This window comes from Rhopilema esculentum, chromosome 6, assembly GCF_057945365.1.
Source record: "Rhopilema esculentum isolate cy_ngs chromosome 6, ASM5794536v1, whole genome shotgun sequence".
NCBI lineage: Eukaryota > Metazoa > Cnidaria > Scyphozoa > Rhizostomeae > Rhizostomatidae > Rhopilema > Rhopilema esculentum.
Window position 1 is genome coordinate 13254988 of NC_142820.1, and position 14338 is coordinate 13269325.

The 14338-nt window shown below is 35.5% G+C and overlaps 1 protein-coding gene across 1 annotated transcript in view; it reads right to left on the reverse strand.

The window, feature by feature from the left end:
* Positions 1-13942, reverse strand: part of LOC135686397 (transmembrane protein 131) — a 30866-nt gene extending 16924 nt beyond the window's left edge. The window contains exons 1-10 of the mRNA XM_065202621.2: positions 13747-13942; positions 13150-13196; positions 10275-10309; positions 8349-8423; positions 7573-7696; positions 6747-6860; positions 4572-4694; positions 4144-4224; positions 2916-3069; positions 2583-2639 (exon numbers count right to left, since the gene is read on the reverse strand). Coding sequence (XP_065058693.2) covers positions 2583-2639; positions 2916-3069; positions 4144-4224; positions 4572-4694; positions 6747-6860; positions 7573-7696; positions 8349-8423; positions 10275-10309; positions 13150-13196; positions 13747-13891 — 955 coding nt within the window. The 5' untranslated portion in view covers positions 13892-13942. The remainder of the gene's footprint in view (positions 1-2582; positions 2640-2915; positions 3070-4143; positions 4225-4571; positions 4695-6746; positions 6861-7572; positions 7697-8348; positions 8424-10274; positions 10310-13149; positions 13197-13746) is intronic.
* Positions 13943-14338: the final 396 nt, after the last annotated feature.

The following is a 14338-nucleotide window of genomic DNA, read 5'->3' on the forward strand; positions in this document are numbered from 1 at the left end:
TTGACCAGAGACAAAGAAATAGAAAAATATTCCAAAATCATGGAAAAATTAGAGGGAGCGCTGATGCCATTCATAAAACGGAATATGCGTAAGCATTCCTCGTTGCAAATGTTCTGTAAGAAGAAATCGTTCTTCTTCATTTCTGGTCAAACAAACCAGCATGTGTTAAGGTACCCCCCCCCCCCATCCATTATATGATTTTCTCTTCCTCGACCCCCCCCCTGGTGATTTAGAGAAACAAGACCCAAGGCATTCACAACAAATATTTTACCGGGTGTCGCTTCACGGCACAACTTCAGAACATGACAACAAGGCCAGACGTGTCAACTAGCTCAGACTTGCAGAAGAAATGTGACCATATCCGGGATTAGTGGCGCATTTTTGACTACGATCTGGAAATAAGCCTAAAGCCCGATTAATGAACTTTTGAAATAGAAGTAGGAAGTGGATTCTATTGATTCTAAGCGACATCTGAAGCTACTCAAGGAAGTTGTTTTCTTAAACGCGGAAGTAAGGAACAAATCGGTTTGACTAGACGGACACACTGTAATCTTCAAGTTGATTTATACAGTTGAGCCTTGATATCTCGAACTTTCAAAGGAAATGAAAAGTTGTTCGAGATTGCAGGGGGTTCGAGTTATCGGGTTTGGAAAAAAAACTGTGTTTTATGGGCTTCTAGCTGCTAAACAGCCTAAAAAGGTTTCTCTCAATAAGAAAATCAGAAAATAATGTCATTAAGGCACAAAATTTGAAAAATCTTTATAAAGAATTGGGTTAACGTTGACTGTTGCTGACGCGATTCAAATTCGCTTTCACTCATTTCACTTCATTTCTCAAGGAAGGCACTTTGCAGGTATCCAATGCATCTTTAACTTCTTTTTTAAAAGGAGGACAGCTCTCTTCTTCTTCCTCTTCCTCGCCTTCGTCTTCTGTTATGGAGCCCTGACTTTGTAAATTCTCCAAGGATGTCTTCATCATTGATGGTAGCAAAATTCTCGCATTGACTAACCACATTATCGAGCTCTGTAAATTGCTCAGCTGTTATATCTGATAATGCTAACTCTGCATTCCTTTCTCTGAAACTTGAGAGTTCTTCAGTGAGTTCCCTGAACGGATCATCTTCGTCGCTTGCAGCGTATCGTTATAAATCTAGTGATATGCCTGTATTCTTAAAACAGTTGAGGCTTCAATTGCATCCCAAGACGCAACAAGAAGACTCATTGCTTCCAAAATAGTAAACTTTGGAAAGGGTTGCTTACGATCAATTGCACTGATACATTTTTGTACAGCACGCAGTCAATACTTGGCTTTCAATGACCTTATTACACTCTGATATTTAGGTCGGCAAAGTATTGCGTGCTACCCCGTAATTAACATCAACATCGTTTTTAGCAGTTTAAGAACCAACAAACCTAGTTGACAAGTATGCCGTGTGTGTATTGAAAAATGGACATGTAGTGGGTTACTTTGAGAAAGGACAAACTGGAAAATTCGCGAAAACGATCTTCTACTTTCTTCGTGCGGAAGAACAAAGCTCGTGCGTGGTGGTGATACGTGGAAAAGCTGTGAATTTAGGCGGTAAGGAAGGCATGGCAGCTCCTTGTATATTGGAATTCAGTGGAAAAAAACTTTATTGACATTGTTAAGACGTAGTAAATGACCTGTTTGGCGACAAAAAGTGTTCGAGAAAACAAGGAATTCGAGTTAAGCGGAGTTCGAGTTAACCGGAGTTTCGATAGTACTTAACATTATGGCAAATCCAAGGGAAATGAAAGCCAGTTCGAGTTATCGAAGAGTTCGAGATAAACCGTGTTCGAGATATCGAGGTTCAACTATCGAGTTATTTTATGATCACTGCAAAGGAGCAAAAGTGGAAGTGTAAATAAAGCCCCTGTCATTGTGCTTGTAGCTGTCAGTGTGGAAAGGTCTTTGATCAACATCTAGGAAGTTTCCAATTGTTCCTCTCAGTTTATTCCAAAAACTAAAACACCGGACTGAAATTAGTTGGTTCTTAAAAAAAATGTAATGATGATAACGTCACTGGAGATCCTTCTGAATAAATGCCATTTGGCAGGCAAAGACAGCCTTAAATTTTTGTAAGATGAAACCGTTTTAATAAGCCCAGAGGGTGAATACTCCAATTATATGGAGATAACGTCAAAAACCACCGCTCTTGATGTTCCAATGAAAACAATTATTAGCACGGCCAGGTCCAAAATACGGATTTCTTGCTAATTTTCTACGAGCAAAGACCCTGTTTGATGAGTAAGGACCGTTTTCAAGTGTTTCTAGCTACATGTATAGGAAACTTTGAACTATGTTTTTATCATTATCATTGTAAATCATTATCATCATTATCATTTTTTTGTTGCTCTTAGCATTACGAGCTTGACAATACAAATTAGATTAGTGTAGCCATGTGTTTACCGTTTCATAATATAAACTTAGTTAATCTATATAGCCTGACAGTCGTCTGGAAGGTAAAACATGGCATAATCTTTCCTGTAGTTATCTAAAACTCGTTCAAAACCGTTCAACGCAACATCAAAAGCCTCAAACTGCTAAAATATTCCACAACATACCCATCGTCCTTAGAGTGCCGAAATCAAAGGCATCAATATTAGTGTACAATCCGGGAGCTAGAACGAAAAGAACAGCTTTTAATTAATGCGTTTTAAAACAAATGGACCTTGAGTATATGCAAGCTAAAGGTAAAACTGCGATTAATGGAGGGATGGGGAAATACTTCAGTTTGCCATAAAATTTACAGGTAATTTTAAGAGTAAGCAAAAACTTTCACGTTTTTTGTAGAGCAAAATATTGCGTTGGAAAGATTTGTTGTTAATAAAACTGAATCGAACTAAGTTGTAGTAGAATCGAGAATAAGGCTGGCATGAATTGCCTTTGAGTCATACCTGAAGAAACATCGACATCAAATGGAAGAATTATTTCTTCCTTCTTTGTCGATGTTCGTGTTGTTTTAATTCGCACAAATCCAGTATGATTGCCTTCTGCTTTGCCGTGAAATGTCGCCTTCATTATGGCCTTCGTTTCAAAAGGTGGTATCTCCTGAAAATTTTTAACAAATTATTAGCATTTAAATATAAGGGATACTTGCGCATAACAACAAAAACTTTGTTTTCAGTCCCGTGCTTTTCAGCGGTGGAAAAGATTTCCTTATTGGGACCGCAGTTAAGATAACAAATATTTCCTGTACCAAAACTAGCAGAAAGACAACTATCATTGCAGCCATTGGGCATTTGACTACTGTAGGCAATACCACTTTTCTTCGACTTTTACAGAAACTACATGCTGCAGTAAGCTACTATTGTGTATATAGTAATATATAATATAGATAGTAAGCTGGTCTTGTTTACAAAGCAACCAAATTGGTCATTTTGATTCCGTTTTCCACTCGCATTGATTCAAGACGTTTTCCACTCTACATTTTTGATATTATGGTTGATCGATTATGTAATCATTGCCGACTGATTAATCGATTTGTTCTAATACGCGGCCTTGATTTTGAAGATTTTTTCCTTCTGGAGTTCTAGTATCTTTCTGTATCAACTCTGCTATTTGATTTTTTTCAGGAACTTAAAACATTTCCTGGAATCAATTGTCCCGTTGTCCCATACTGTTTTACCCCTGAGTAAGACTTTCAAGGACAAGAAGATCTCCTGTCATTAGGGTACCAGGACTGATCGGAGTTCAAATCCTTTGGAACATGGCTTTAAGGCTCTAATGGTCAATCGATATGCATTTAGGTGTTTCAATCTAATATTGCAAATTTGAGAATGAAAGAATTTCCTCGTGATGATTTTTTATCGCTTCAATCAACTTCCGGTAGAGCCTGATTCAGGGATTAAATTCTCAGTATCACTTTGACAGCTTTTTCCGAGAAAAAAGGCCGAGACGTGAGCTTGGGCATCAAAATGACCAAACAGTAACAGGCTATTGGAATAACTTAACTTTTGAGGTTCAAAATACTGTAAAAAAGTACAATGAATTGTTGTGAAACACATAACAATAATATTTTGATTGATAGCAAAATGTGAATAACCATTGAAACAAACTTAACAACAATTTCGACAAGAAGTGGTGAAAAACGGCGAAGAGAAAGAAGATGCTGAGTTAACAAACCCATATTTTTTGTGATGCATCGTTGCTACCAGTTGGTAAATCAAGATGCAGATCACCTCCACTTGAGTACATTTCTGTCACCTAAAAATTAAGCATATACAATCAATGAAAACTCATTAAAACTTGTAACTGCTTGCAAATAAGTCTTAGAAGTCAAAAAAGTTTCTCGTGGAAATACTGCTTGTTTTGTTTCGTTGATTGTTCAGAGATAAACTGCAGGGAGTTCTTAACACGTCATTCTTAACACATTAACCATCACTTAGCGGTCACCGTTATTGTACCGTTATAAAGCCACTAGATTTTACTATCATGGCATATTGACTATAGCAAAGAACACAAGGGTTTTTTAAAACATCTTCACCCATCACATCTATCACAAACCCACCTCCGAAGTAATACAGTAATACGAAGTAATACGTAGGCCATACCTGTATTGACTCACTGTACGGATTGTACATATTGATATAAGGTGAAAACGATCCATCTACTGGGATTTTTGCACCAATAAATGCTCTAAGTCTGTAAACATTTGGCAGACCAACACCAAATACCTGAAATTGAGATAAAAGCCACTTTAATACGATGTGATACGTTACCAAGGGGGGAATCAAACAATGCAAGGGGGGAACCGCGTTAAATACTACGAGCATGCAAAGTCGCGACCCCCTTCCCCAACGCTAATTTACGCTTTGGTGATTTCGCAGTAGAAATAAAGCTTTTACATTGGTTGGGTCAAGAAAATGTAATGAGATGATACACCAAGGAAATATTTTAATGCTAAATTGAGGAGAGCTTGGGAAAAGCATCCAAGGAATTATGGATTCAGCTCTGAAAATGCTTAGTTTTAGGGCGCTTAAAAGAAACAAGGAGTAGCAAATACTTTGAAGAAATTTTTGCTGGTAACACAGAAAATTTTCGAGTCTTTAGCAATAAAAGATTCTTGATCAACCCTTTACACTAGAGGAACATGACAATTAACTTTTTTTTTTGAATTTTTAGATTGTGAACAAAAAGCCCAAAATCATTTAAATCGGATATAAATTGTCTGAGATATGGCCCCATGAGTACAGGGCTTCTTTCCCATCAAACCAATGGTTCTAAAACTTGAGAAAACAGTAATTCGGTAGAAACTTCAAATCATTTATACGTAATATTTCAGGAAATCAGAGAAATTTTTGGTTGATTTTCCACATTCGCCGGTTCTTAATGATGTTTTTTAAGGTTATGTGGTCAAAAAGTAAAAATTCCTGAAATAGATTTTGAAGACGTCATCAATCTGGCACTCTATATAGAAAGTTTGACGGGAAGTAGAAAGAAAATGCGGAGCAGCAAAAAGCAGAAAGTTTTGTACATCTAACATACATGTAACTTTTATAACGTTGAACTGAAGCGAAATTCAAGGCAGCTTTCCCTTTCGAAAGAAATTTAGATCTCAAAATAGAGTCAATTTGATAAAGCCGTCCTATCCTCTCAGTTTTGCATTTAAAACAGCTTAGACAAATTGAGGATGATTAAAAGAGGATCATGATGATTAAAAAACTTGCAAAGATATCAAACGAATATAGAAACCACAAAACCATTAAAGTAAGACCTAATCAGATGAATATCCTGGTTTGAATTTCATAACAACGCGACCAAGCATAATCTTTCGTTGAGAAATATTACCACTGATTCGAGTTGATAATATAAGTGAAGATTCTGAGTATCGAAATTCATGTTTTTTACAGCTTTCACTTCTCGGCGTCCCCATTTTAGTGATTTTAATACTATTCATAAAACAAAACTTCGTAAAAAGGGATGCTACATTTTCTTAATTCAATACCCATTTACAGGGCAAAACGGACGGGGACTGTCAGTGACAAACATTGGAACCAAGGAGAAAATAAGCTTCCTAGACGTTGTAAAAAGCTAGAACGGGCAACTTCTTGACGGGGAACAGAACCTTTAAAGTGCTTGCCATTCTACGCAATTTTCAACAAAAATTACACAGCTCTTTCCATGACATGACTTTTTTCGAAACAAAATCTCGAAACCACTGGTGGCGCTCAGGGGCTGTAGGTGGAGGAGATACGAAATTCATTAGAAGACGAAAGATAAAGCGACGCACAGCTCAGAAACAATGGTTTTCCTTAAAAATTCACATGTCATGTCGCTACGTAAACCCGAAAACCCACTCCGTTATCGAATTTGCTCTGTTCCCTTTGATCAGCTACATCAATCGTATCATTCATTTAAACCATAACATAAACTTTGGCCTTTGACGTAAAAAATCTATTATTCAGAGATTTGCTATTCGATTCCAGACATAAGAAGACTTTTCATTCCGTCGCAGATAAAAAATTCTTGTCATGTGACTAATTCCAGACGACTTTCCGACTGTCGCATTTTGTCTAATTTTTACGTCACTAGATTGTCGTGGAACAAAATGAAACACGCTTCAAAATGTAGCAAAGATTTCCTGTCAAGTCTTTAATTTCAATCCATTGAGTATTTAGGAATATAACTGACCCTAAACAGCAACCAACGACTTGCCAATGACTCTAAAAACTGGATAATCCCTTATTTGACTTACAAAGAAAAAGGCAAACAATTTCTCAACTTACTTGATATGTAAATTCACCCTTATTTGTACGAATAAAAACGGTATTTTCAACATTGCCAGCTAACCGCGGAAGAAAAACTAATTCAAAGGTTGTATTCGCCAATGGCTCTACAGTCTAGAAGAAAGGAAAAAAGAACTTTTAAACGAAAAATTTTTAGTCGAGGCTAGAATTGACGAAGTAACACTGTGATCTGTGGAAATTCAAGCGAATTTTATAAAACTGATAATATATATAAAATAAATATTTGGAGGAAGTTTGTAGACATAGACATATTCAAATGAAATTAATTCTTAATTGGTCTCTCTGCTAAATCTTAGACAAAGATATCTACCAGTGGTGTCTCAATTCGAATTTCCTGTGATAGGTTCAAAAATCAGCATTTTTGGTCCTACGTCGAATACGCCTATTTATCTACGCATTCACGATATTCCATATCTTCAATACGACCTCAATGACATCTCTATCGTGCCCTGTCGTCAGCATATTAACCTGGATAAGATTCTAAATAGTACGGTTAAAGCTCTTTCTAATGCCTCTCGAATTTTAATGCCCCAGGTATTTTCACGCAATCTCTTGCGCACATTCCTTTAACCTCAGCTAAATGAAATTGACGCTGCCTCTTTTTACGCCCCAGCTTGTTAAGGCCCTTATTTTTTAGAAAAACATCTCTTTTAGCGCCCAATGCGTTAAATAGCGGATTTACCCTATTTCTTGACGTCAAACACCTGGAAGTTCTTAGTACATTGAACTGGAGAGAATCCATATACGAAAACCCCTTACAGAAATAGCAAATGAATATAAATGCGCCTCCTCAGAGGCTACTTACGCTAGACTTGACCAGCGATGCATGGAAATGCGGTGAACCCGTCCTAATCGACATAATTCTTAACTGATTTTTATTGCTTGGATTTAAAATTGTAACAATTTGCATTACAGGCATCCCAACGTACCTAAAAAAGAAAGTTACTGGTGATACAAAACGACATCGGTGATGTACCAACTTGTATTGTATCAAACGATTTAATATAATTCCATCACACGGCATACTTAGAAAGTTGCTCATAACAGAAAACTGCTTATAACTAAAGCTTGAGCATCAATTTCCTATTCATCAAACCCTTCACAAAAAATGAGATGTATACATTATCTATTCGAGATTCTGTGACAATGTCTTAGTTTTAGCGACTTAGAGCATACGGTGTTTGGCTAGACTGCTTGCTAACTCGAGAACGTTGAGCCATGCAAGACAGCGATAAACAGTGATTTGAAAGGTGCTAGGCAAGAAGTAAAAATGAGACAAAAGATTTGATAATCATAACAATCTTTGTGACTGTTCTTATCTCGAAAAACCTAGCTGCAGTGAGAGTTAGATTCGAGAAGAAGAAAAGGTTTTGAAATGGTGGTTATGGCAGCTTTATACATTAAACAACTGATCGAAGATGTTAATCGTGGAGTTAATTAAACAGTAGAAAATTCAAAACTCGAGTACATTTTCTTGAGAAAATTTGAAAAGACGACATCTGCCTGAAGATTAATAAATTCCGTTTAGCAACACAGAGTAAGCTTAAAATTGCGATAAATAATAAAGAATTGTTCTCTCACTGGTGACGAAAATCCAGATATGTTGGCTGGAACTGTAATACTTTGTAGCTTGGCAACCGCTGCCCTCGCGAATCACTGCGAAATAAGATGAATCGATCGATTAGCGTAATCATAGACCTACAACAGTACGATTAATTACATTCAAATGCTGAATTAACAAAGTGACTTTTTCAAGGGTAGAGTTAGGGGTACCCTGCATGTCAAAGTGGTACACGCACAAATATCAGGGATGTTGTTACGCTAGGGGTGGGGGTGGAAAAAATTGTGTTGCAAAAACGATGAGTTTTCTGCCATGTAGGGTTGCTTCGTCGACAAATTTTCAGATTTGCCATCAAATAAAGGATGGCCTTCGTACCCCCCATGAGCAAAATTGCTATCTATGGTGTTGGCAAATATGTAACAGTTCTCGAGAATCGGACACTTCTCAAAAATAGGAAATCTAGGCCGGCCCTCTAACCTGTACTTCAACCACAATCTTGGACTATAACAAAAGCCATCTTCTAAGGTCAAGAAATAAACAAACCAGATATTTCTATGCATTGTTCGATAGTTTATTCTATTTAGGGGCAATAAAAGAAAACGGATTGTTTTAGTAAAAAGTCGGGGGCTAAACCTTGTTTACGTATCATTTCTTCGGTATCTTCTGAATACGATTCTAGTAAGCAGTGTGCAATCTTACACAGCCCCTTAGCGCCTAACGCGAGGCTGGCGTTTACGTCAGGTACACTCGAGTCCGGGACAACGGGCAGAAGCCTAGTCAGCTTAAGATATATTTAGTCCTTTCAAAACAGAAAAACTAAAAGGATTTAGGAAACTGCAATGACCTGTATTGTTACAGACATCCCCAGCTGACACAGGGCAAAGAATTAAGCAGATAGCAGGTCGCAATACACCATGTTTATCATAATAGGGGCATTGATAGAAATCCTCGCTTATCAGTCTTAACATTTGCTAACAATTGGCAATATCGATTCATGGTAAGATCAAGGACCCGATTCAAGTAAAGAAAACTCACAAGTTCCGTTTTAAATTATTCATGCATTATTCATGAAAATATTCAGAAGCATGTTATGGACCCATGAATATTTAATGCAAAGAGCAGCATTTGCGGAGAGAACTAATTGGATATGTCATTCTGTGGGCAAATTTGAAGCATTGACATTAACTCGTCACCCTTTGGATTAATCAAACGCTACTCACTAGCCTTCCAGCACCTAAGCATAAAATCCCAGCTCCTCGATACATTATCAAAACACAATTTCATGTATTTTAGGTAGGATAGAATTATTGGAAGGGCACTATTGTTTGAATTGAAAACGAAAAAACGTATTCTTCATTGAAAAAAAGGTTTTTCGTAATTATTGGAGGGAAGCCCGCTTAGGACCGTAGTATTGGCAGCTGTTATGGCTGATGGGCGATTCACTTCAAAAACCTTTTGGTGGAAATCCAATTCTTTTATCTGAAAATATACGGAAATCCTTTTGTTTTCTTGGAAATCTAATTCACAGTTTACAGAGTGAATTGTCGCTCTGTAATTGCCATTTGCCATAGTTCAAACAAAACGTACCAAAAACCAAAATCGCTGGCATATGATTTCATAATTTTTTCAATTTTTTTGACAAACAGGGCAATCTTTTGACCAGGATTCACATTATAATAACAATAATTATGATGATGATTGATTGATTATGATGCTGTTGAAGACATTTATGATGACAGTGATCAATGATTGATAATCAGTGATTGGTGATGAAGATTATAATCCTGATGATTAATGTTGATTCTATGTAATTTTGCAAATGATTTGTGATTCTTATGCTCATGTTACTGAGTATGATGATGATCACTGATGAGTATTGATGAAAAATGGCAACAATGAGTAGCAAAAACCTGGTGGAAGTATCAAAATAAAGTTGAGCGACTTACCTGTTTTGTATATGTCGTAAACCATCACTCATGGCCTAAAAGTGACAGAATTCAATAAAGATGTGAGGCACATTTTGAAAACAAAATATTAGGGTATTGTTGTCTCCAATCACAACAGCCCTATTACATGTTCAAAACAATTAATCTACTTTCAAACTACAAATAAAGATTCCTTTACCAGAAGACAACCAACAAAGTTTACAATTCATCTTTTTGCAAAATTTTACATGAATATGAATAAAATAGAGACATTATCAAACAAGCAGACAGCCTTGTTAAAACATGTTAAAATAAAAAGTTCGAGATAATGACAACATTTTTATTGAAGTAAGAAAATTGCAAAGGGTTCCTTTCAATTGCTTGAAAACTATTTCCCTAAAAAAGTTTAGAAACCAACATTGTAAACTGTCAAAAAAGAAAAACTACACATGCACAAAAATGAAATTTGAATAGATAACAACAAGGCAAGATATATTACATTAGTTGTTTATACCATACAACAAAACTGCAGAAGAGACATGAATCCAAGATGTGTCAGTTAACAAAATAAAGAATAATTTTGCGATCTCTATTGACAAAATAGAGATTTTTGGCAACTAGGTCTAAATTTTGGCCTAAATGATTTCACTTAAAGGCAGTGTGTCATGCCATTCATTTGTTTGCTGAAACAATAAATAAAATTTCTACTTTAGTTAGATTTCATTTTGTAACAAAGGAGGTCCCTTACTTGCTATCGATCAGTTTTACTAATTTGTCATGCTACACTTACTTTGAGGACCCTCTAAATTCAACAAATAAAAGCTAGTGTTAGGTTATGTTAAGTTATGTTAAGTTATGTTAAGTTATGTTATGTTTGTAATGTTATGCTGTGTTATACATATATGTTATTTGTGGCTTTGTTATGTTTATAACCCTAAACAGTGTTTTTCTTAGCTTTATCATATCATAAAATTCCAAACAAAGCCCAGGGTTCATAAAGGTTCAAATGGAGCTTTTAGGGGGTTTATATTTGGGGGGACTTTATTTGGGCAGACTAGATTGGAATTCAGTTAATGTCAGAAAGTTATGCAAAATCAATTTTTTCAAGCCTAAATGAAAAGATCAATCATGAATCTGAGACACATTTGTTGGTGTCCATTGTATCACTAATGGTGTGTATTTCTATTGAAGGGAGAAAATAATACCTTAATGTTTAACTCCAAATATAAGCCGGGAGCTAATATCAAAGAGGACTTATATTTGGAAGCAAGTTTACATCCCAAGAAAGTAGGGCATATATTTTTGGGCTACATATTTGGAGGGGGGAATAAATTCAGAATTTAACAGTAATTATACTTTGACTGCAGTACAATTTTATTATTTTACTATGATTTGTTGTTGTAGAGCAAACACTCACATTTTAAAGACATGGATCAATCAGGAAAAAAAAAACTTTTCCTTTTTAAATGATTGTCCTGTCATTTTTATACCCTCATTGATGAATAATATTACCCATTTAAAAATACTTAATAATGGCTGGAGAATGCAAATCATCCCCGATATCAATATCTAGGGGTCCATTTGCAAGGGAAAATGTTATGTTACCTTTTTGTTGTTATTCATTCTTTATAATGAATCAAGTAAATTCAAAATTTTTACCATATTTCTTACTTTTGACCTTTTATCCTAAGTATGTTCCATTCACTAATCCTCAGGGTAGCGGCAAGGATTACCAGTGTGTGCTAGTGAAGTTTCTCATAGATTTCAAAGAGTTCAGTATTATTTTGATCTAATTCTTGCTCCTTCTAAGGTATTAAAGAATTTACCAACCATTATACATTAATTAACTCTGATGAAGCACTGTATGTTAAGCATTTACTAGCATTTATAAAATTTAATTTATTTCCAAATTCTATTTGACTACATTGGGTTCTCATTGTCGTGTTGCTTTGTTCCTAAATATTATTCATCATATATTTATCCAAATGCAAACCAGCATTTGATGCAAACTTACAACAGTCATTTTCACCATGTTGTTGTGATTTATGAAAATGTAAAAATTTTGGTATCGGCCACAAATTTAATAAGTAGTATAAATGATTTAGTTAGAACAAGAAAACCAGGAAATTATAGCTCAGCTTATAAAAATCATGCAACAAGTCTAAAAGTTGAAAAGCAAGAGCTTTGAAATGTTTTTCTTAACAAGATCCTTGTCTAGAGATTGTAACTAACTAGAGAAACTATGTAAACAAACACACATGCATGAACTGATGCAAGGCATGTATACACATGAAATGAATTTCGCTTCCAATTATCTTCTTTTATTCACAATTAGGTTGTGCAAACAACAAATTCGCTTAACCGATTGAGATCATCTTTGTTTTGATAATCCTGGCTTTCGAGCAACATAGGAACCTTTGTTTGATAAATTGTTTTAAAAAAATGAAATTTTCATTATTTTGTCAATCTTGGGTTTCGAACCGCATCGCTTATGGGGGAATGTTTTTGAAAAATTCAATTAAACTTAGTAATGCCTTTCAAGTTTCAACAACATCTTTATAAATAAACTGCAATACATACTAATTTGAGTAGATAATAATATACTTACGACAATTCTCCTATAAGATCTATTTCACGCCACCCTTCTACTTCCTACCGCTTTTTAGAAATTTTATAAACCATGGCAACACGGGTAAATTCTTGGAGTGGTTCGCCCCTAAAGAAACCTTGTTAGAAGAAGTCCGAAGAAATTGCTTTTAAAATCGTTCGTTGTTGTTTTGAAGTTCCTTTGATCTAGACGACGTTAAAAAAGTTGTAAATTGACTCCGAGGTAGAGAGGTTAGAAAACCCTGGTAAAGTCGCAGTGTTGTTTACAAAAATTATAATAAACACAAACCTTGTATGGGTCTCCCCTTACTGCACTTAGTTCTGGAGTGTAGAATCCTAGATAAAAAAGCAAAATGTTTCTGATAAAATTAATAATAAGAAAATACTGAAGATACTTAATAACTTAATAAAGAAGGAAGTTTTGGCAGCTGATGAGACAGGTCTGATATGATAATAGACGCTCTTCCTTCGCATATATGGTACGGTTATCTGATGGCGGATCCAAAATATTGTGAAATCAATATACGTCTGAAATGAATAAAATTAACTGCGTGCAACTTATGGCATACTGTTGATGTTGAATAAGAAAGAAAACAAGCGCGAAGTAAGGACGAATAAATTGAGACACAGGCGTACACACTGCCGGTCGTGCTAGCAACAGAGTCGAACATTTGGCAAAAAATTTATCATTCCTTTAACATGAATGCATAGTTAACTCTACTCAACAGACAACTTATTTATTATTCTTGGCACCAATGGGAGTCCTGAAAGCCGGTGACAGTCTAGGGTGTGCACAACTAACCAACACCCACGCGGTTCTGACCCCTTCCTAAGCCGAGTTGTACAGATCTGTTAGGCCCACATGGATAAATGAAACTTTAATTACCGTTGCCGATAGGGCGATTCTGTGCGCAGCCACATCTTCCATTTGAATTTACTGCCACAGCAGATCCCAGAATTATTGCAATTACTTTTATCCAATTGACTATAATTCGCTGTAAGATATATTTTTCGCCAGCATTCGTAGCCATATCCAGTTTGTTATCATTTTCAACCTATGCCTTCTGTCATGCTGGGTACGCGTTGTACTTATAGGGGTCTGGAAATGAGCTGTCATTCACCCAGACTCCTGTCAATCATTAAAAATTCACACATTATTATAATTATTATTATCGTTCTCGTTTTTTTATTAAAGAATAAAATTGCAACATTTTTTAATAAAAAAAAGAAAAGGGGCTTTTAATAAGGTATAATGTATTGAATTAGTCTAAGAGTTTTTTAATGTTTTATAAGCACTTTTATTTAACATTTTTAACATGAATGTATTCAGGACAACATTTCTTAAATTTAAGACCATATCTTATTTATTATTCAACAAAGAATAGCTATGTTCTGTGGATCTGTTAACATCTACTATTATTACTATTATTATTATCATTATTATTTTTACACTGATTCTGTTTTGGGAACTTCATTCT